We start from the raw sequence: 24,424 nt of genomic DNA, 5'->3' as shown, positions 1-24,424 counted from the left end.
ATGGCTGGAGTCATACCTTGTGCAAAGGAGAATGGCCATGGTTGTCAGAGGGCTGAGCTATGGCTTGAATGTTAGACACCTCAACCTGGATTAAAGACATCTGAGAATTGATCTTATAGTGATGCATATTGGAAGGTGTAAAGTTAAACCAGCACACTATGGGAGTAAGGCGAAAGGGTGCAGATTCAAACCAGTAACATCAGTTTAGATCTCCTTTAAGGAAAGAGTGATCCGTTGGACAGGGAGGCAGTAGGGTTATGTTGTTTTCAGCTACAAATAACTCAACGTAGCAATAGGAAGAGGGAGAAAGTGCTATGGTGTAACTAGTGTTTCCAGGTCTTCTGTCCAGCGGGAGCCTTCTGGAGGGAAGAGGAATGGCTCTGCTCCAGGTTGAAAGTTAAACAATGCAGGGTCACCTCAATTTTCTTGAAACTTTCCTTTGGACGGAATCATCAAATGGCACTGTCAATGAGGGTAGATTGAACACGAACAAGTGGGGAAGGATTATCCATCTTCTGTTGGGTGAAGATCAGGGAGAATGAAGTGGGTACCAAGTTTTCTGGTTGAACCCAAGTAATAGGAGACATACTGATATTTCAGGAGAAACCATTCACTGTTTACTTGGAGTAAATCTACAAAGGTTCATGGTTCAGGAGAGAACAGGTGCAACCTGCTGTTGGTTTAGATAAAATTTTGCTCACGTGCTAGTGTTCTGTTGGCATGAACAGATTAAAAAGCACCCTTGGCCTTTTAATGGTGCTAACTCCTGTGCTGACACACATCACTGACTCCTCATTCTTGTACTGTTTGTGATTAGTGACCTTGCCTGACTACAACAGGGGTTTTCACTCAGCTTGTCCGAGTTTACTGAACAAGACATAACTTTTCTTTAGGGCTAAAGCTCATGAACCAGAAACAAATAATGGAGATCCTTGAGCAGAGACCTGTTTACATAGCGATGGTGTGTGCTGCTCAGTGCTGTGACTCTGTTGGAAGTTGCATGTTTAGGAAATGTTTTCCCCAGATACAATCAAGTCAAAGCAGATTGCTGCAAGTTATGTGGGATGTAGATGAAGTTTTTGTCCTTTCTGTGAGTGGCCTTCCCAAATAAAGTTGTTTGATTCCTCCGGGTGCTCCGGTTTCCTCCCACATTCCAAAGACGTACGGGTTAGGTAGTTGTGGGCATGGTATGTTGGTGTCGGAAGCGTGGCGACACTTGCGGGCTGTCCCCAGAACACTCTACGCAAAAGATGCATTTCACTGTGTGTTTGCATGTACATGTGACTAATAAAGATGCCTTACCTTGCCTTGATGACAACACTTCAGAAGTTTACTTAATCCTTCGCTGTCCCACTTTTGAGTTTTGGTGTTCTTGTGTTAAAGCATCTTTGCCTTCCCCTTCTTCTCCTGCTTCCCTCTCCCCACCCCCAGCCCCTGGAAACTGCAGAGGTGGGGCAGAAGATGCTTAATCAAGTGGACGTATCGTTTGAGGGGTGGTGCATTCCTTCCGCTGTTTATGCTGGGCTTCAGTGAGCTCCTGAATGGAAATGAGGTTCATTAGTCAAAGATCTCTCAATATTCCTTATCATGGCCCTTGCACTTCATTTGTCTACCTGCACTGCATTTTCTGTTTCTGTAACACTCTATCCTGCATTCCGTTTTTTTTCTTTTGTACTACCTCGATGCACTTATGTATGGAATGATCTGTCTGGATGACAGATTTTCTGCTTTTCTATTGGCCAGGGATTCTCACAAGTCAATGAGGATGTTTAACACTTTTCCAGAAGGCTTTGAGAACGTCCTTGAATCATTTTCTCCGATTTCGACCCCCCCTCCCCCCCCACCCCACCCCCAGTAATTCTTACTGTGGTGGAACTCAAGGGTAGACTTCCCTTTCGGGACTCTTGTGTCAGGCATGTAAGTGATGTGGTTTGCCCCTCAGAGCCAACTGAGGGGACTCAGCCCTCTACTCTACTTCCTATACACTCATGACTGTGTGGCCAGATTCTGCTCTAACTCCATCTACAAGTTTGCAGATGATACCACCATTGTAGGCCGTATCTCAAACAATGATGAGTCAGAGTACAGGAAGGAGATAGAGAGCTTAGTGGAATGGTGCCATGACAACAACCTTTCCCTCAATTTCAAAACAAAAGAGCTGGTCATTGACTTCAAGAAAGGGGGCGGTGTACATTCACCTGTCTACATCAATGGTGCTGAGGTTGAGAGGGTTGAGAGCTTCAAGTTCCTGGGAGTGAACATCACCAACAGCCTGTCCTGGTCGAATCATGTAGATGCCACGGCCAAGAAAGCTCACCAGCGCCTCTACTTCCTCAGGAGGCTAAAGAAATTTGGTTTGTCCCCTTTGACACTCACCAACTTTTACCGATGCACTATAGAAAGCATCCTATCTGGATGTATCATGGCTTGGTACAGCAACTGCTCTGCCCAGGACTGTAAGAAACTGCAGAGAGTTGTGGACACAGCCCAATGCGTCACAGAAAGCAGCCTCCCCTCCTTGGACTCTTTCTTTACCTCTTACTTTCTTGGTGTAGCAACCAGCATAATCAAAGACCCCACCCACCTGGGATATTCTCTCTTCTCTCCCCTTCCATCGGGTAGAAGATACAGGAGCCTGAGGGCACATACCACCAGGCTTAAGGACAGCTTCTACCCCACTGTGATAAGACTATTGAACGGTTCCCTTATATGATGAGATGGACTCTGATCTCACAATCTACCTTGTTGTGACCTTGCACCTTATTGCACTGCACTTTCTCTGTAGCTGTGACACTTTACTCTGTACTGTTATTGTTTTTACCTGTACCACCTCAATGCACTGTACTAACTCAATGTAACTGCACTGTGTAATGAATTGACCTGTACGATCGGTATGCAAGACAAGTTTTTCACTGTACCTCAGTACAAGTGACAATAATAAACCAATACCAATACCAATACACTGAGCAATGGCTCTGCCACAGAGCTGGACAGTGAAGGAGAGCAGTTAAAGGAGAGATGTTGAGATTGACCTTTCCGAAAGCTGCAGAGAGGACAGGGGAGGTGAAGAATGATAGCGAGCTTGGTTTGAAGTTACATCGGAAGTTATTTGTAGCTATTGTGGGAGTGGCTCAATGCTGGATGAGCAAAACTCTACATAAATTTGGGGACAATAAATTTTAGAACATGCAAATGAAAGTGAACAGTTGGCAGTTGTATCTGATTAATGCACCACTTGCGATTAACCACATGATTCTTGATAAAGTGCAGTGACATGTTGTTTTCCAGCATCTTTATAAATACCTTTATAAATGCTTGCTGAAAAATTGGATTGCAGAACACCACATTTTGTGTGCTGTGTAATTCAATTCCAAATGAAACTAAAGTATAAAAAGAAACTCAGCGACACACTGTGAGTTGCACAGTCCATGATTTTCCTTCCGGTTCCTCTGTGGATCTAGAGCTGCTGGCACAAAGGTACGGAGGTGGACCCCGTCACAGTGTGCAGCCCAACACAGTGTGCAGCAGGGTCCATAACACTGTCTCTCTGACTCACATCCATGCATTAGGAAATAAGGAATAGGAGCAGGATAGGCATTTGGATCCTTAGGCCTGCTCCATCATCCAATAAGATCATGGCTGATTGGATATAAAGCCTCAACTACGCTTTCTGGGCCATTACCCATGGCCCTTGGTTCAAGGTGAAGCAGCAGTTTGCTTGCACTTCTTCCACTTCAGTGTTTTGCACCTGCTGCCTGTAATATGTCTCCTCTGTTCTGGGAGTCAACACACAGGACAAGTAACAGCTTTACAGAGCATCAGTGCTGGGGATATTGGCCTTGACATTCTTTTGCTTATCCTGCCAGTGAACTTGTAGAATTTTGCAGTGATAGCAATTGGTGGTGAATCCATGCTTTGAGGACCCCACTGTGGAGACCATTGTAGTTAGTGCATGTATCTGAAGTGTACAGGAGAACAGGGATCACTGCTGCACAGGTGACCATGAGCTTAGTGATGGGTTCAAGATCTTAATCTTCAAATATTCAGAGGCTATGCTGGTTCACCAGAGGTGACGGTGAGTTTCATCATCAATATCCGCCTTCATTGAGAACTAGCACCCGAGATATGGGAAGTGGTGCACATTTTCAGGGTCTGGCTGTAGAGTTATTATCCGAGGGCAGAGTTGATAGAGGACCTTTGTAAATGTTAAGTGTTACACCCTTTCTCTTGTATGTTTTAGTGAAGGAGTTGAATATGACTTGGTGCTAGTCGTAGATACACATTTCAATCATTTTCACTTCAGCTCCCAATTTTCCACATTTGCTGGGTGAATAAGCATCAATTATCTGAATTTCTCTCTGCAATGTCAACCACTGAGCCTTCCAATTTAGTTCCGGAGGGATACTTTCCTGATAAGAAATCCATAATTTGATTTTTTTAAATACTTTGTCGTAGCTTCTCCTCAAGTATCCACTATAAATTAGATTTTCACTGTATCTTTTATTTCGTAAATTAAAACATGTGCATGGTATTATGTACATTTAATGCACAGTTAAAAATCTCTAATTCACCCTATCATTTTATCTCAAACCACATCCTGTTCGTTTCCTCAATATCAGTCATTGGACAACAATAGGAAGTTAAGTTTGGTGTATTTCAGATTTCCAATATTACTTCAATTCACTTCACAAGGACATGGGCCGTGCTATCAGCTGTGAGATCTTTACCTTGCTCCTTCACCTTCTGCATTCCAATTTGCTTCAAGAATATCTGACATTCATTCCCAGCTACATCAGTTCAAATCACATCCTGCCTGGCTATTTATGGTGACAGAAAAATGGTGCATTTCTTCCCCCACCAAGCAAAGAGCAGCACAGTGGTACAGCTAGTAGAGCTGCTACCTCACAGCGCCAGAGACCTGGGTCCAATCCTGACCTAGGGTGCCGAATGTATGGAGTTTGCACGTTCTCCCTGTGGCCGCATGGGTTTCCTCCGGATGCTCCGGTTTCCTCCCACGTCCCAAAGACGTAGGTTAATTGGCCGCTGTAAGTTGCCCCTAGTGTGTGGGTGAGTGGTAGAAACTGGGGGGAGTTGATGAAAATGTAGGGAGAATAAAAATGGGGTTAATGTAGGATTAGTGTAAATGGGTGCTTGATGGTCAGTAGGGACTCGGTGGGCCAACGGGCCTTTTTCTCTGCTACATCGCTCTCTGACTGTGATTCTATATGTACAATAATTATAAATTCTACATCCAGTATTGTTTATTAAATTCACTGCTCCTAATCAGCATAATCATAGAATCCTTTTGACCCACCTTATCAAAGCCGACTGTGATGCCCATCTATGCGAATCCCATTTACCCACATTAGGCTTGTACCCCTCTATGCCTTTCCTATCTAACTACCCGTCTGCACCTACCACTTCCTCTGGCAGCTTGCTCCAGACAGCCGCCACCTTCTGTGAAAAACTTATCCCTCAAATCTCCTTTAAATTTCTCCCCTCTCACCTTAAACCTGTGCCTTCTAGTTCTAGACTCCCCTGATCTGGGGAAAGGGCTCTGATAATCAATCCTATCTCTGCCCCTCATAAATTTATAAAGTTCTACAGGCTCCAGTGAGAATAAACCCATCCTGTCCAGTCTCTCCCTTTAACTACAGTCGTCCATCCTGGTGAATCATTTCTGCATTCTCTATGTTGCTACCACATCCTTCCTGTAGTGTGGCAATCAGAATCATACATCAATACTCTTAACTGTGGTCTAACCAATGTTTTGCACAGCTGCAGCATGATGTCCCAATCCTTATTCTCAATGCCCTGGCCCTTGTAGGCAAGCATACCAAATGCCTTCTTCTTTACCACTAGTATCACCACTTTCAGTGAGCTATGGACTTGCACCTCAAGGTCCCTCTGTACATCAGTGGTCCCTGCCATTTACTCCATATGTCCTATCAGAATTTGACTCCCCAAAGTGCATTACCTTGCACTTGTCTGGATTAAGTTTCATCTGCCACTGCTCTGCCCAACTTTCTGGAAGGTCTATGTCCCGCTGTATCCTCAACCTTCTTCACTATCTATGACCCCACTGCAAACTTCCTTTATCTTTATATCTTTATTAGTCACATGTACATCAAAACACACAGTGAAATACATCTTTTTGCGTGGAGTGTTCTGGGGGCAGCCCGCAAGTGTCACCACGCTTCCAGCGCCAATATAGCATGCCCACAACTTCCTAACCCATACGTCTTTGGAATGTGGGAGGAAACCGGAGCACCCGGAGGAAACCCATGCAGTGACGGGGAGGATGCACAAACTCCCTACAGACAGTGGCCGGAATCGAACCCGGGTCACTGGTGCTGTAATAGCTTTACGCTAACTGCTACACTACTGTGCCTGCCCATAAAAAATTCACGGTCACCAGCGTGGAGATGCCCACCTACATTTTCATCCAAGTCATTTGTACATATTACAAACAAAAGGTCCCAGTGACGATCCCTGCGGTACACCATTTGTTACACTTCCATTCAGAAAAACAACCATTGCCCATACCCCTCTGCCTCCTATCACCGTAAATTGAAGATATTTTCCACCGACCCTTCCCTGACCTCACTGCTCCTCCAAATACACACCAACATGAGCCATTCTTGTCATCCCCAAATACGTTAAAGTTGTGTACCGCATTTAAAACTATGGATTTGCCAGGACAGTCAGTATAACCACATCACAGCAAGTATTTGTTGCTTCACAGCGTCAAAACTAAGACATTCTCTTTGCTCCATCTACCCTTCTCTCAGTCCCTGCCACTTGGTTCTCTCTTTTCCAGTTCTGACAAAGGGTCCTTAACCTTGACCACAGCTGCTGACTGACCCGTTGAGTCTTTCAAGCACCGTCTGGTTTTATTTCAGATTTTCAGCATCTGCAGGGTGAGGCCAGGGTTGCCATGGGGATAGGCTGTTGAAGAAGTCACTGGTTGATAGGTTAATGAGGTCAGGTAGAGAGAGAGAGGACGCAAACAAAAGGAACTTAAAAATTGTGAATTGCAAAGCTGTAGGAAATACACAGCAGGTCAGGTGGTGCTAATGGAGAAAGGAAAACTGAGCCAATATTACCAATGGCAGACAGGCCAGTTGTACTAAAAACTGAGAAAGCGAGTTACCTGTAGAATTCAATATCAACTCCAGAAGGCTGCAACACACCTCTACCAAAGATAAAATACTGTTCCTCAAACATACTGTATGTTGGGCCATCACCAAAAGGGAACAGCCCATTCCTATAATCCATTGGTCAAGTTCGTTTTATATCCTGTATCAAACTTTCTCTCAGCCTTCTCTTCAAACAGTCCCTATCCTTGTAACAGTAGTCCCTTGTCCCAGCAAGCATTCTTGCAAATCTTTGCTGGACTCTAACACCCTCACATACTCCCTATAATGCAGGGATCAGAACTGAACACCACACTCCAATCCCACTGTATTATTCAAAAAATGAACAGGGGAGATTTCCTGATGTGTGGCTAATATTTATCCCCAACCAACATCTAAAACACTGGCATATTTATTTCATTACTCTTTGTAGGACCATGCCAATTAAATTCTGCACTTCCGGCAATGGTGACTATACTTCAAAAATACTGCACCGGCGGTAAAGTGCTTTAGGGCATCATGAAGATTGAAAATGATAACTCTAAATGCAAGTTTTTTTTTCCTTTTTATAAAATGGCAATACAATTTGAAACCAAAAGCAAATGGAGTTACATTACATTGAGAGGTTTTTGCACAGTGAGTTATGTGCAATCTCTAAATGTTTCCAACCAGCAAAGTGCAAAGCAGCCATGGGGCTCTTCAGCCTACAATTAAGGTGTCAAGCAGTCAGCCATCAATGAACATCATGATGATCCTTGTCTGTGATGAAGTCTAGCTTCCAGTGACCCGCAACTGCTTCAACCAGAACTGCACAAAAGCAGGAAAGCTGAATGCTCATTAACTGGAAGGCATTTTGAGACAATTTTCTTGGACAAAAAGGGGTCATGGGAGGTTAAAAATCTAAGGTCTACTGAACAAAAAAAAAGGCTTGTTGTGAAGTTGAAGTGTTTTTTTTCTGGTGATCCCCGCAAGGTAAAGCTTCTCAATCTTTGTGAAATACACAGGCACCTACATTGAACAAATTTTACATTAGAAAGATCCAGTATTTTGAAGAAGTGTCTGATACGCCAGCTTTAAGAGCACAGCATTCTGTTCACCAAATATCTGTGGGGCAGTGTCATGTGTGATGAGTACTGACATTTTCATGTTATCTCAATATGGATCATCTCATCCATATTGTTTGCAGTTTGCTCTCTGGGTTTGGAAATAACTCACAATATGACAGGCAATTACTTGCAAATTTAACATACAATACCTAAAGCAGAAGGTTTGTTCATTTCTTTCATTACTGTGTTGAACCTCGCTGTGCAAATTGGGAAATGGATTTCCTACATTACAATAGTGACCACAAAATAAAAGTAATTAAGAACATAATAGGAGCAGGAGTAGGCCACTCAGCCTCTCAAACCCAAAGTCTGTCCCACTGTTCAATCTCACCTTCTCCTCTCTTTAAGTTCCACATAATCCTCGATTCCCTGATATTTCAAAAATTTATCCACTTTCCCTTCTAATTCCCTTGCATTCAGAACCCTCTGGAGTAGACTGCTCCAGAGATTTACCGCCCTCTGCAAGTTGTCCCCACACATCTCAGTTTTAAATGACCAACCCTTAATCTTGTGACTATGTTGGTTCAAGGCTCTCCCACTAGTGGAAACAACTTGTTATCCTCCCCCCCCCCCAAGAATCTTACCTTCAATAGGATCACCCCTCATTCTTCTAAACTCCAAAGAATACAGATCCAATTTCATGAACCACTCTTATCCCAGGGTCAATCCTTTCAGTCCAGGAATTAGCCTAAGTAATCATTTTTGGACTGTCTCCGAAGCTGGTATATCCTCTTATAAATAGGGGGAACCAACACTCTGCACAGTACTCCAGATATGGCATCACCATCTCCCAGTACAATTGTAATAATACTGCCCTATTTCTAAACTTCAACCCTCTTGCAATAAAGGCCAAGATACCATTTGCCTTCCTAACCACTTGTTGCACCTGCCTGTAGATTTGTGCTCAAGAACACCTAGATCGCTCTGTACTTCACTCATCAATTTAGACAGGCACATGACAGGCAGGGAATGGAAGGATATAGACCACATGTAGGCAGATGGGATTAATCTAAATTGGCATCATGGTCGGCACATACATCATGGGCTGAAGGGCCCGTTCCTAACCTGTACTGTTCTATGTTCCATCTGCAATCTTCCTCCATTTAGATAATAGTCTGCCTTTAGACTCCTGTTATCAAAGTGCATGGCCTCGAATCTCAAATAATAAGTACAGGAAGGAGATAGAAAACCTAGTGGCATGGCATCCTGACAACAACCTTTCCCTCAATATCTGCAAAACAAAAGAGCTGGTCATTGAATTGAGGAAGCGGGGTGGTGGACACACTCCTCTTTACATCAATGGTGTTGAAGTGGAAATGGTTGAGAGCTTCAAGTTCCTAGGTGCAAACATCACCAATAGCCTGTCCTGGTCCAACCACGTAGACGCCATGACCAAGAAAGTGCACCAGTGGCTCTACTTCCTCAGGAGGCTAAAGAAATTCAGCATATCCCTGTTGACCCTCACCAATTTTTAAAGATGCACCACAGAAAGCATCCCATCTGGATGCCTCATGGCTTTGTATGGCAACTGCTCTATCCGAAACTGCAAGGAACTGCAGACGGTTGTGGACACAGCTCAGCACATGAACCAGCCTCCACTCCATGGACTTTGTCTATACTTCCCGCTGCCTCGGTATAGCAAGACCTCTCCCACCCCAACATCTGCTCTTCTCCCCCCTCCCATCGGGCAGAAGATACAAAAGCCTTAAAGCGTGTACCACCAAGCTCAAGGACAGCTTTTATCCTGCTGTTATAAGACTATTGAATGGACGTCTTCACAATCTACCTCATTATGGCCTTGCACCATATTGTCTGCCTGCACTGCACTTTCTCTGTAACTGTAACACTTTATTCTGCATTCTGTTATTGATTTTCTCTTGTACTACCTTGACGTACTGATGTGATAAAATTGCCTGTATGGATGGCATGCAAAACAAAATTTTTCACTGTACCTCAGTGTATGTGACAATAATAAACCAATTTACTTTCCCACAATAAGCTCAATTCGCTAAGTTTTCACCCATTCACTCAATACACCTATATCCTGTCCAAACATCTGCATCACTGCATGCCCTCCTATTTTCATGTCATCTGCAAACTCAGATACCTTGCACTCTATCCTCTCCTCCAAGTCATTAATATAAGACATAAATAATTGAGGGTCAAGAACTTATCCTTGTGTAACTCCACTAGTCACATCTTTCCTTCATGAAATAAATCTGAAAGTCCTGACTTTCTGTCTTCTGTGATAACCAATCTTCAATCCATGCTAACACCCTTCTCCCACTACCATGAGGTCTTATCCTGTGCATCAGCCTTTTATGTTGCTTCTTGTCAAATTTCTTCTAGAAATCCAAATACATATCTACAGGTTCCTTACTATCAACTCTGCTTGTCAGATCCTTGAAGAACCCTGTGGCACATTTGTTGAATGTGATTTGCCTTTCATAAAACCACATTGACTTGGTTTGATTACATTCAACTTCACCAAATGATGAGCTAGTTTTCTTTGATTAAGGACTCCAGCCAACAACAGATATTAAATTAACAGGCCTACAGTTACCTGCTCTGTCTTCCTCCATTCTTGAACAATGGAGTCATATCTGCAGTTTTCTGATCTGCTGGTATCTTCCTGGAGTTTTGAAAACCTTCAACTAATGGCTACACCGTTAACTTTAACAGTCTTTGGCACATTAAGAGGTCATGAATAGTGCTACATGAGCACAAATCTTTTCTATACATTTGAAAATGTTCATTTAATCTGCACTGCCATTTAATCTTTAGCTGCATTTTGTGAAAATCAGGAAGAAATGTACCCGAAGTCTATTTTAGATGGCTGCTCCATTCTCCTGAAAAATGGCCTGGCTGAGAATCAGTTTAGGGAATTTGAAATGAATTGCATAACTTCTGGAAAATTCCACTTCAATCTGTATTTGAATGTGGACTTTTTGTTTCAAAGAGATTGCTTTACTGCAGAGGCTGGTAGGAAATACTCCAGAAATTGGATGCCTGCTATCCATTTATCTCTGGAGCTCGTTCCACTGCATGTCTAGAAAGAACTGAAAATTAATGTGGAGAGCTTTCACTACAAGCAAGTTGTAATATTTTGCAATGTATGTCAATTCCTTCTGCTCTGCAGATTGCACAGCAGAACTGCTCAACTTAGCCAAAGTCTGGTACCCAAAATGTGAAACAACTTTTTCTAAATGACTAAGTAGCTTGTGTTATCTGGTTGCATCATAATTGCAAAATGGCTTGAGTTTCAGATCATATTTCCTGGAATGTATTATGCACTATATTGCATTATAGAACGCTGCAATTTGAGTTTACTTATGTAAACTGCCTACACTTTCTAATGGGTAGGAACTAGAAAGCTTGATTTCAGAGGTGTCAGACAACCATCCTGGTTTCTGGCAAGAGGACTGGTAAACAAAGAACACAGCGTTAAGCTATCTAGGAAAAGAACAAAGGTAAATGAAGAGAACCTCTTTTAAAAATCTGTATTAGAATCAGAATTATTATCACTGACTTACATGTCATGAAATTTGTTCTTTTGTGGCAGCAGTACACTGCAAAGACATAAAATTACTATCGATTACAAAAGTAAGTAAATAGTGCAAAAAAAAAGGAATAATAATGAGGTAGTGTTCATTGGTTCACAGAACGCTCAGAAATCTGATGGCGAATGGGAAGAAGCTGTTTTAGAATTATGATGATCTGAAATAGAGGAGGATGCAGATTCAATATTAATTCTCTAAAGGGAATTAGATGTAGGCTTAGAAAAGAAAACATTTCATGTCTGAAGGGGAGTGGGACTAATTAGATAATCCTTATAGACAGAAGAGTGGGCTGATTGTCCTCCTTCTTTGATTCTATGGTTACATGGAAGTCATAGATTATTAATTCCATTATGATACTGAGAAGCTTTAGTCCTTAACTTTATGGTACTTTTAACTATACCTTCAAACACAAACTAGTTAGTTATTTTAGCAAACACTATATACCAATGCATTTCTTTAGCACTTTAATTAAAACAGTCACAACACTCCATTTAAAACTGGGTAACCTTCCATTCACCCACTTACTAGTCAAAGCACATCAATCATCTTAATGTTTACTTAATGGTGTTGATATTGGAAACACTGTCAGGAATTTTAGATTCCACGAAGAACGCACACACTGCATAAAATTTATAAAACATAAATAAAGTACATTGGTGGCTCCAGAACAGGGCAATTATAAGCCATTTATAATGAATCTCTGCAGACCAGCACGCAAGTGCTCTTAAAATAGAATGTGACATTATTAGTCAGCAATAGGCAGATAAGAGGCACTGTCGCATCGTTATTTTGTTCATGGGATACGGGTGACATGGACAGGGCCAACACTTAATGTCCATCTTTAACTGCCTCTTGAATTAGCGTGCTTGGTAATTTCAGGGGCATTAAAAGTCAGTCACATTGGTGGGGATAGAGGACATCAATGAACCATGTGGGGTTTTAACAACGATCAGTAGTTTTGTTTTACTAATTGTGGGACTTGTATCATTTATTAAAATTCTCAGCTGCCGTGGTGGGATTAAAACTCATGTCCTCGGATAAACAGTCCAGATACTTAAACAGAATGCTCTAAGCCACACTCTGTTCTATCTCATATCTAAAGGCAACATCTCTCTGCTACTTTCTCCCAGAACCAACATTCGTTATGAATTAAAACATGATGTGGATTTAGGTTTCTCCCTCAAACTTTTTCTTCAGTGGTGGATGCAGTGAAATATAATTTCGATGACGTATGGAGTGTGCAAATGCTTAACTTCTCTGTCAGATACACAAAATTAATTTTGTGTTATTACTAAATTCTACAAAATTGGACAGAATGAATAATGCAGGATTCTATGAAATTAAATAAAAGGTATTTTATTTGCGTTAAGGCGATGGACAACATTATATGCACCATAGTCTATGGTGCTCCACTCCCCCTTGTAAAGAAATCACAACAAAATTGGTAAGTTAAGTTAACTGATAATTTTTTTTCACATAAACTACAATCAGGAGAGAGGATGCAATGTTATGTTGCTGCAAGCACTGCAGAAAGCTTCTGTGTTCCAGCTAGGACCTGCAGTTTTCTTTGCATATTTGGTAAGCAAGATTGCTTCAACAACACCTTCTTGTCAAATACCAGATGGTCACCATATTGTACGCTTGACGTTTGCCCAGATGGACCGTTTCATGCCCTGCGCTGCTTTCACTTCACCCCAATCCAACTTGATGTCGGGAATTTCATCTTCGGGTTCTGGCACATTCCGGACCGCGCCACGTGGGGAGGCCACAATTATGGGTAAAGGCCCACATTCGCTGCGAAACTCCACTACATGCAACCCCTTCCTGTCAGCCAAGTCATTGTGAGTCTCCTATTGGATTGAAGGGAGGAAATATAATCAGCATGATCATACAACCTATCACATCTCAGGAAAGCAGCCAACATATTCAAAAGCCCCTCCCATCCCAGTCATTCTCTCTTCTCCCCCCTTCCATCAGGCAGAAGATAAATAAGCTTGAGAACACATACCACCAGGCTCAAGGACGGCTTCTATCCCACTGTTATAAGACTCTTGAATGAAAAAGATGCACTCTTGATCTCTCAATCTACCTCGACAAGGGCCTAGCACTTTATATGTCTACCTGCACTATACCTTCTCTGTAACTGTAACACTATATACTGCACTCTGTTATTGCTTTTACCTTTGTACTACCTCGACGTACTTATGTTAGGAAGGAAATGTCTGGATGGCACGCAAACAACAACTTTTCACTGTATCTCAGTGTATGTGACTATAATACACTAATTACCAAATCTACAGCCAATATTTAACGCTAACAGTTTTATTGCAATTTCTTTAGCTCAGAGATGGGGAATAAAGAATAGTGACTACTCTGGTACAAATTTACAATTAGTGGCAACAAGATAAAATAATTTGCTCATTCATTTCAAGTGTTAAAAGGTCCAGAAGTGCTGCTGCCTCACAGCTGCAATGACTTGGGTTCAATCCTGTCTGTGTGGAGTTCTCCCTGTGACTGCGTGGGTTTCCTCTGGGTGGTCTGGTTTCCTCCCATGTCCCAAAGATGTGCGAATTGGTGTGTCGCCCCTAGTGTGTAGGTGAGTTGCAGAACTGATGGGGAGGTGGAGAGAACAGGTTACAGGGAAAACTAGTGAGGGAATGGTATTACTACGTAAGCGACAAAGACTTGATGGCCAAATAGGCTCCTTCTATATTGTAAGGATAAATACAATATGGGATTAAAGTGGACACACAAGAGACTTCAGACACTAGAATATGGAGCAAAAAAAACAAACTGCTGGAGGAACTCAGCGGGTCAGGCAGCATCTGTGGGGAGAAATGGACAGTCGATGTTTCACGTCAAGACCCTTCATCTGGACTAAAGATTAAAGATGAAAGGCCAAGAGATGAAGCAACTCTCCAAGGATCATTTATCAACACGTCCATCAAGTGTCTGAAACTATTTTGAAACGATTTTACCCAGGGGCACAAGGAAGAAGATCTCTACAAAATCCTCTCATGACGGAGGATTGTGAATTCTCTATGCTTTATCTGCTTTCATGTGAAATGCCAGCCTGACTTTCTTTTTACCTACAACCCTCCTCTTCCGCAGCATGATGCCAGCTGTAAAGAGGTATCAGCTCAGGCCTAACATCAGATCAGCTCTCACCTGCAAAGATGCACAAAGCCAAAGGTTACAGTACATGCTTTATTTTAAGAAAGAAAATCTTGTTTATTTTTTTCCCACATACTTCTTTTGTTTTCTGTGGTAGGGTCTACAGACAACAATCACACTGGCATCCTCCCAAGCTGCCGCTCCTCGTGTAAGCACAAGAAGTAATTGGTTAGCAGAGGATTCAAATACTGGGGACGGCAGCAGGGACGTCAAAACCAAGTGTGAACTTTTCTTGCCCAAGATCCGCATGTGTCTTTTGAAGTACAGGAGAAGTCAGAAGCAGGAGCCAGGCTAACTTCGCTTTCCCCAGTCCAGGTCTAGTGATGTCTATTATTACATCCCTACTATTAAGATTTAACACCATTCAATGCTGCAACTGGGATTAGCTAGTTCAGGAAAAGGTTCCTCTGACATAGTTGAAAGTTGACTTTACCAAATGAGTTCCAGAGAACTACAAAAATAAATATATTTTAAATGTGAAATTCAGACTGATGTAATACATGCTTACATCAATAGAAATCTGAAGCTTGATTAAAGTTATTCACACATCTAAGATATAGTATTCAACCAATGAGAAAAGACTTGGCTTTTAAAATGGCTTTTACCTGCTTTGATAATCCTTGGAAAAGGGATCTAGTAATATTCAATAGATTTGTTGATCCAGTAACCTTGGCATACATGTCCTTGATTCCAATTAATTTGCATATTGTAATGATAGCTCGATGACAATGTAGTCCATACCCTGAGGTAAAAAATATATTTGAAACAGTACATATATGGATTAAAACTACTGAAACAACACCCAAGGCAACATGAGATGGATAGGAAAGGTTGAGAGGGATATGGGCCAAATGCAGGCAATTGGGACTATCTCAGATAGACATATTGGTCAGCATGGACAAGTTGGGCCGAAGGGCCTGTTTCCGTGCTGTATAACTCTATGACTATGACAACAAGATTAAATTACTGATCTGTTGGATTCAAAGGTTTTAAGTAGATATTAAATGTCTGTAAACTTTCAGCAAGGCCTCGTTACATATTGATCTTAAAAAATAACTAACACCATTTAATGAAATACTGATGTATCTCAAACACACCATATTAATATTAACACATATTACTGAACCACAATTCAAAGAATGTTGCCTGTTATTTAACTGGTATAATTAAACCATTCAGAAAATTAAATTTCATGGTCACTGGTACTTGGGCTTTTAATTCAAGATTTATTTAATTAATCGAATTTCAATTCCACAGCCACTACGATAGGATTTGAACTCACAATTCCCAATCACTGGTTGGGGCCTCAGGATGACCAAGTCAGTCATATAACCACTATGGTGCAGTTTCCTTTAACTATGATTGTGTGGGGTTGAAGGCTGGGTGGAAAGCAGTCAGTGGATATTCAAACACAGAATAGAGACTATGGAGTTGGTGGCTTTGGGAAAAATGGAAGATGGTATAGAATTTGAGAGGACAGTAGAAAGGAGAATACTTGGAGCATAGTAATTGGTGACAGTAGTTTTGAAAGGCAGATAAGCGGCTGTACAAAATAGCTTTAAATTATGTCAGTAAATAGACAAAATAAATGAGATCACACATAAATTTGCAGAATATCTTCCAGTTCTCCTTATGGCATAATAATTTGTAAAGGAAATTACCAGCAACATGTGAACGCTTAAACAATACTTTCCCATTGACCAGAAAATGACCTCACTCATGATTAACTGCGTCAAGACCCTGTTTACTGAAGTGTTATGAAGTAATAGAAAGATACAACACGGAAAAAGAACCTTCGGCTCACTGACTCTGTGCTGACCATCAAGCATGCATTTACACTAATCCTACCCTAATTCATTTTATTCTCCCCATATTCCCATCAACTCCCCCCATATTCTACCACTCACCTACACATTACGGTCAACTTACAGTGGAAACTTGCATGTCTTTGGGACATGAGAGGGAGGAAACCCATGCAGTCACAGGGAGAATCTGCAAACTCCACACAGACAGCACTGGAAGATGGGATTGAGGCAGCAGCTCCACTAGCTGAGCCACTGTGCCTCCCAATGTTGTAATGATTTTCCCCTCCCATGTGATCGGGATTTATCAATTAGTGTCAAGTATCTAATTACATACATCAGCTTTTATACATTTGCTTACCGTAGTTCTGCTTCTTCATTTTTATAGTTGTTCGTTTAAATTTCGATGTTATATCATGATAAACTGCATTGAGACAAAATACATTTTGATTGGTAATGCTATATATTTTACTACTCATTTTTCTAACATTACTGAAATATAAATTGCAATTATGATTAAATGGCATCTGACAGGAATTTGAAATCATAACAGAAAATTCTGAAACCCCATTGTCAGCTTATCAACATCTGTAAAGCAAGAAGCAAGCTTATTGGTTCAGGACCGAGAAAGGGCGATGGTGGAGGATTTTTTGTGATTGGAAGTCTGGGATCAGTGGTGTGCCACAGAAATTAGTGCAGGGACCCTTACTGTCTGTTTATACATTAATGATTTGGATGTGATTGTTGGAGGTGTGATTGGTAAGTATGCATGAAAATTGGTGGCGTTGTTGATAGTAGGGTAGTCTTAGGCTACGGAATTATATTGATGAATTAGTAAAATTGACACAGCAGTGGCAGATGGAATTTAATCCTGAGGTGAAGTTCGTTGGGAGGACTAATAAAGCTAATAAGGTCTCAGTGAATATTGAACAGAAGGACCTCGGTACAAATCCAAGGATCTGTGAAAGATGGCAGCACAGAAAGACAGAGTGGTGAAGAAGGTATACAGGATGCTTGTCTTCATCAGCTGGGGCAAAGAAAACAAGAGCAGGGAGGTTACAGGATACCTTTATAAAACATTTGTTAGAATTTTCTCAATCTTTCCTTCTAAACTGTCACAGGCTTTTTCTTTGACTATGTAATTACATGGATAAAAATAGTGGAAGTTTGCTAGGAGACATGAGGCTCAGTTGTATTGTGATGGGCTTGAAAACCAGCCAGTCTTGGCCAGTTCATATTTATTCTCCGTTTATTATGCTATTAATTTTAGTGTTTTTTAAAGCATCAGGATCTTCATCTCAATAGGCAAATCTCGACAAAGATATATTTGCAGAAACTTTGCATATACTGTCAAGTTTAGACATGAAAAGGAAAAAGCCCAGGAAAAAACAATGGAACAGGCAGAATGATTCAAGTTCTATGGGTTCCCTCCTGTATAGTAATCAATTTCCTGCTTTTTTCATTGGATTATGTTGGTCCTACTAAGTTCTGAAATTGCTCAGAGTAACGTAGCACTATGGACATTTTCACGCAGTGAGAACAATGCTCCTGCTTTTATTTGTGTGATAGCATATGCTGGTTTTAAGGTATTTGTTTAGCTAACTATAGAAAAAGCACACTGGTTCAATGTATTACTGCAAATAATTGCAATTATTTTGAATGCTGAGATGGCAGACCATCCATCTATCTATCATGTTGTCATGACATTCTTGTATGTCGACTAGACATATGGTTATTCAGGATATAACGTCAGTGCTCTACTCCTAGAGCAGAGTATGGAATGAAGAACAATGGATACTTACTGGTGTGATCGTTGTACCGCTCTATGAAGTACAAGTAGTGGATGGCTCTGTTCTTTGCCTATAAACAAAACAAGCTATTGTAAGTAGAATTGAAAGGTTTAGTAAAACAGCTGGTCAAGAATAAAACTTACTATGTTTATTACTGAAGCAAATTACGTAGCTTGTGATTTAAAGCAGCCCAATTCAATTCCAGTAGTAATGAGTTCTACTACTGCTGAGCAATCAACATCTATTATTGTTTGCCTATTCTTGGAGCAGCCAGTACAAGGGGAAGAGATGCATAGCAGTAATCTAAATTGGGATAATTAATGGAAACCAAATCACCCTGCCATTCTCATCTGAATTGACTGCAGAGCTGTGATCATGGCATTTGTGGAGGAACCTAAAGTACAGTCACACGTCCACAAAGACAAAAACGACCAGCAGGTTAGGTAGCATCTGTGGAAAGAGAAACTGTTAGTGTTTACGTCTGGGACCCTTCATCACAGCAATTCTGAAATGAGAACCTCTGGTTCTCTTTCCACAGATGCTAAGTGTTTTGAGCATTTTGTTTTTATTTCAGATTTCCATAATCTGAAGTCTTTTTTATTTTCATTCACAGTGCACAAAACCCTTGGGGGCATAGCTCCCAGCAGTGGCTGAAGGAGACTTAATGCTGTTTTGATGGCATTTTCCTGCAAAGATAGAGTATCATAAAGGATTAACAGCCTAGCCAAACCTCTGAGCACCCCTTGCAACTGTTCCATGGTTTATTCTGGATTGGAAACAAATATATTACTACTTTCTAGACCTATATTTGGGCACCAACTAACAAAACAGGAATAAACAAATGTAACATAGTATGCAAGAATTAACCTGCTGCAGTTTGATTAAGGTTTGTTCAATATTATTACAAATACGAATTCAGAGGAAATTAATAAGGTAAAAAAATATACATAAATACTATTGTAAATTAATGGAAAGTGTTACTGTAAAAAGTCGTTCAGAATGTAACTGTCACTGGCAAGGTTAGCATCTCTAAATGTCCCTGAGAAAGCAGAGCACCGTCTTCCTGAACTTTTGCAGTAGGCAAGAGTTAAGAGTCAGAGTCATAGAGTACTACAGCAAAGAAACAGGCCCTTCAGCCCATCTAGTCCATGCCGACCTGATCTTCTGCCTAGTCCCATCTACCTGCACTCAGACCATATCCCTCCAAACCCCTCCCATCCATGTACCTATCCACACCTCTCTTAAATGTTACAATTGAACCCGCATTTGAACACTTCTACTGTTATAAATGCTCCAATGTAAAAGAGCAAAAACAAGCATCATTCTTAAATATACAGCAGGCTATTGTGATCATTCATGTTGGTAGGAGCAGATTCAATTGCAACTTTTTAAAGGAAATGTGATAATGATTTGTAGAAGAATTTACAGGGCTACAGGAGAAGGGGAATAGGACCAAATAAATAGTGTGCAGGCACATTGGAGCAAAAGACACCTTATTATACTTTAGTTTTGACTCTTCAAGCCATGTTCACAACCACCACCATCCTCATGTAGTAGTGGAGTTTGCACTTGAGCCACATGCCTTCATTCTTCCCTGGCATCAATACTCACTGCTTTTACCAGGCTAAGAGAGCATGTCTGGTAACAAAACAGTAAAGTTTTCACTGGAAAGGGAAGAAAGATGTGCAATTATATGGAGTATTTAAACTTTATTTTCCTTCTTCTCCTAAACTGTACTTGCAGTAAAAAGCAAACTGCTGGAGGAACTCAGTGGGACGGGTAGCATCTGTGGAGAGAAAGGAATGGTCAACATTTTGGGTCAAGACCCTGCATCAGGTCTCGATCCAAAATGTCGACCATTCCTTTGCTTCCACAGATGCTATCTGACCTGTTGAGTTCTTCCAGCAGTTTGTTCTTGCTCCGGATTCCAGTGTCTTCAGTCTCTTGTGTCACTACATGTGCATTTCCCCTTTTCACATCCATATTCAAAAATACACACTTGTGAATTCCTGACCCAAACCATCCCATTAAAATTATAATGATAACGACCTACCTTTCGGAGTGCTGTTGTTCTGTCAGGTGCTTTGCCTAATGCAAAACCTGAAAAAGAAACATCAATATCAGCAGATTAGTTTAACTGACTCATTAGGACCTAGAGATAATGAGGTGAGAAAGCAGTTTTCAATTAAGAATGAAAACATGTCAAAAGGCCAATCATTGTATTTAATTGCTTATTGTTCAAATAGAGCAAGATTGCCAACTCTGGTTTTATGCATTTGTGGAGTGTTCTTCAGGTGATTTTCTTCCCCAACTGCCCTAACTCCTCTCTGCAGCCAATGGCTACCCACCAAGTCCATCCTAATGATGCCCTATCTTGCCACCCTAAATGGAAAAGATTAAAATTCTCTTCATCACACAATTAGATGAATCTCAGCAGTAAATTAAAGTGTTTCTCTCCAGCTTCAATATATTAGATTTAACATATATTAGATTTATTAGTTATCGGTTTAATTAGTTCAGCACAACATCGTGGGCCGAAGGGCCTGTCCTGTGCTGTACTATTCTATGTATTCAAAATATTCAGAAAAAAGTTATGCTTCCAAATGCCCCTAGGACTTTTCTTAAGCATTGCTCACAGGAGATTAATCTTCAATACCTAGAGACTCCAGGAATATAGAGGATCGGCAATCCTAATTTTTAGTGATGGCTTCAACAGTCATTGCTGTTGTTTTTTTTTATATAACTTCATATTTTTATAAAACTTCCTTTCTTTTTACAACTTCACTACCCATAATGTGAAAATGGATCGAGAGGTGATGCAGGGTCTTGACCCGAAATGTTGACCATTCCTTTCTCTCCACAGATGCTACCCATCTCACTGAGTTCCTCCAGCAGTTTGCTTTTACAACTTTACTACCCATAATGTGACCTTGCACACAAATCATCAAAATTTCATACAAGAATCTAAACTACCCACAAGATGGGTGAAAAGTTGACCAAGGATTGGGAAAAGAAGACCACCACCCTGAGGCAATGGAAATTAATTCTACCAAATGCCAAAGCAATAGCCAAAGGCCACTTTGCAGGGTGTAAAATAAAACAGACACCCTTCAGAAAATGGCGAAGAATCTGAAACAGTTTGAACGGGAAGACAATCAAAGGTCACTTTCCGCAAAAAGAACCGATCAATCAGCTGGGAAACTTCAGTGGACGGGCTGGAGATGGGGTAGGGAATTTCTAGTGGGAAGAGATCTGGTATGTGGTATTGGAATAGATGATCAGCCATGATTGTGTTGTACAGCGGGCTTGAAATAGCAAATGGCATACTCCCAATCTTATTTTCTGTGTTCCTATGTTAACATGCAAGTACAGTAAGTAATTAGGATTGCAAATAATATGATGCCCTTTATTGCTGGAGAATTTGAGTACAAGAGTAAAGCACCAATCATACAAGGGGCTGGAAAGACAGTATCTGGAATGTTATTAACAGGTCTGGTCTCCCTACCCCAAGGGCACACCTTGATAGGGAGAATGCAGTGAAGATTCACCAGAATGATTCATGGAACGGCGAGTTTGTTGTACGAGGAGAAATTAACCAGATGGGGTTTGTAGAGTTTAGAAGACTGAGAGATAATCCCATTGAACCATACAAAATTCTTAAGGGTCTTAAGAGAGTAGATGTGGAGTTGATGTTTCCCCTAGATGAGGTGACTAGAACTAGGAACCAGAGTCTCAAAATAAGGGGTTGGCCATTCAAGAAAATGGCCAGAAAAAATTTCTTCACTTAAAGGGTAGTAAAACCTTAACGAGAGCTGTGGAGGTTCAGTTACTGAGTATATTCAATAAAAAGATCAGATTTTTAGACATTAAGGAAATCATGAGATGGGGTATTACTTGGCAAATTTACTGATGACATGTATATGTTGTGAAGAAGACAAGAGGATATGGAGGGATACAGATGGATTAAGTGAATGGACAAAGATCTGGCAAATAGAGTATAATGTGAAAAATATAAATTCTTCACTTTGGCAGGAAAGATGTTCATGTACTCCTCATGTGTCCCCTAATTAGCTTTTCTTTAATTAATAACACTTCCCTTGTGTCTCACCTTGGTGGGTTATATGCATCCAACTATTTATTTTGACCAGTCATGACAGTTTCCTTCACAATTTCCCAAGTAGAGGGAAGGGAGGAATCCCAGAGAAATTCCATGGATTCCCATAACCCATGGTGTTACCAGATTCAAGGAATACCAAAAACCCTTTACAAGTTCTTAAAAACGGAAAAGTGAAAAAAAAATAGGAAAAACTTCCAAGGATTGTTTTTAGGAAAGAATGTGCAAATATTTAAGTAATATTGCTTAGCAAGCCCCACTTGTGGCCTTTATGTAACTTCTTATCTGTATTGAGTAGTCCAAAGCTGTGGCCTTTTGACGGAGGCACTTTATCCTACTGCTTGCAACCGGATATTAATTAAGGGAAATGCGGTTGCTTCATCGCATTGACTGCCACTTATATGCAAGGGAATAAGGGTGCAGTGGATAGGTATGACCTATCACCGTGAACAGAAGGCAAATATTATCATACCATTTCTGTGGCAGAAACCCAACATTGGGTTTACATCCAACGCGGCAGAGGGAGAAAATCCCAGCCCAAAGTGACTCCAAGTTACAATTAATTCAAGTGTCTAATAATTTGTACGAGTATGTTCTGTAATGATTTAGGTTAAAAGTATGTCATAAAATCTAAATTATATTAAAGTATTTCTTGACTTTTATTTTTCTGCATCATTTGACTTCCTAAGCAATATTTCTGCCTCACTTTAGTTATAAAATTTAACATGGGTTTTTCTTTATAAACATGAAACTGTGATTACACAGACTGGTATCTTGTGGTCACATGGGGAGACTGCAGATGCTGGAATCTGGATCAAATAAAAGATAAACTGTGGAGGCAAAGGGTTAGTTGATGTTTTGGGTTAAAACCCTTCATCATGTCCTGACGCACGGTCTCAACCCAAAATGTTGACCATCCCTTTGCCTTCATAGATGCTACCTGACCTGCTGAGTTCCTCCAGCAGTTTGTTCTCTGCTTATGTCTTTGTGGTGTTTAACTCAATTTAAGCACAATCTCATCAGCCATCAGAAAACTATATTTCCTTGTATTCTCAGTTAAGTTTTGCTTCCTGTTTCCTGAGCTCTTCTTTGGTCTTTTTTTTAAAGAAGAAAATAAGTGAAATTGAATTCATTATGTTTTTGTAATATGAAATAGAGCGTTTGCTTGCTCAAATGCTTGATGCTTTTCACCAACCACAAAGGCAGTCTCTATTAAGCATTAATGATTCAAATTTCAGTCTGTTTAGCCACTGATAAATCACATAAATCAGTATAATCAACTAAACACCCACTTCAAATAAAAACATTTTATATTTGTTTAAAAGAACCGCACATAGAAAGTAAAAAGTAGCATAAACAATAGACGGCAGAAGTGCTGCAGGAATTATCAACTTCACCAGGGCCCATGCTCCCATCACAGTACAAGTCTTCCCCAGGTTATGAACACCCGACTTATGTACAGCCCATACATATAAATGAGTGGATGGATTTGCTGGCTGCTGCTGTTCTCCAGGCATCTTCTGTCGTGTGGGAACTTGGTTTGCGGCTGCACTTCTGACTGGTGAACCATCCAGTTTACAAACAGTTCACAGGAACAGAACCCTGTTGTTACCTGGGAAAAACATCTTACGCATTTATCACTGAACTGCTGCACATAACCACTGCATGTCCTGGACACTGGAAATGGAGACCTGTTTACAAAAGTACTTCTGCAACAATTTTGTTCTCATTTGCAAATACTT

General features: G+C 40.8%; 1 protein-coding gene across 1 annotated transcript in view; it reads right to left on the bottom strand.

Annotated features, from left to right (window-relative positions):
• Window positions 1-13,142: 13,142 nt before the first annotated feature.
• The window catches only part of mrps5 (mitochondrial ribosomal protein S5), a 102,923-nt gene continuing 91,641 nt past the window's right edge, over window positions 13,143-24,424 (bottom strand). Inside the window, exons 7-11 of the mRNA XM_052024785.1 lie at window positions 20,622-20,668; window positions 18,581-18,638; window positions 17,140-17,202; window positions 15,582-15,718; window positions 13,143-13,652 (exon numbers count right to left, since the gene is read on the bottom strand). Coding sequence (XP_051880745.1) covers window positions 13,428-13,652; window positions 15,582-15,718; window positions 17,140-17,202; window positions 18,581-18,638; window positions 20,622-20,668 — 530 coding nt within the window. The 3' untranslated portion in view covers window positions 13,143-13,427. The remainder of the gene's footprint in view (window positions 13,653-15,581; window positions 15,719-17,139; window positions 17,203-18,580; window positions 18,639-20,621; window positions 20,669-24,424) is intronic.

The sequence above is a fragment of the Pristis pectinata genome, chromosome 10 (genome assembly GCF_009764475.1).
Source record: "Pristis pectinata isolate sPriPec2 chromosome 10, sPriPec2.1.pri, whole genome shotgun sequence".
NCBI lineage: Eukaryota > Metazoa > Chordata > Chondrichthyes > Rhinopristiformes > Pristidae > Pristis > Pristis pectinata.
Note: the sequence above shows the minus strand (reverse complement) of the source record. Positions and strands in the feature narration are given on the sequence as shown.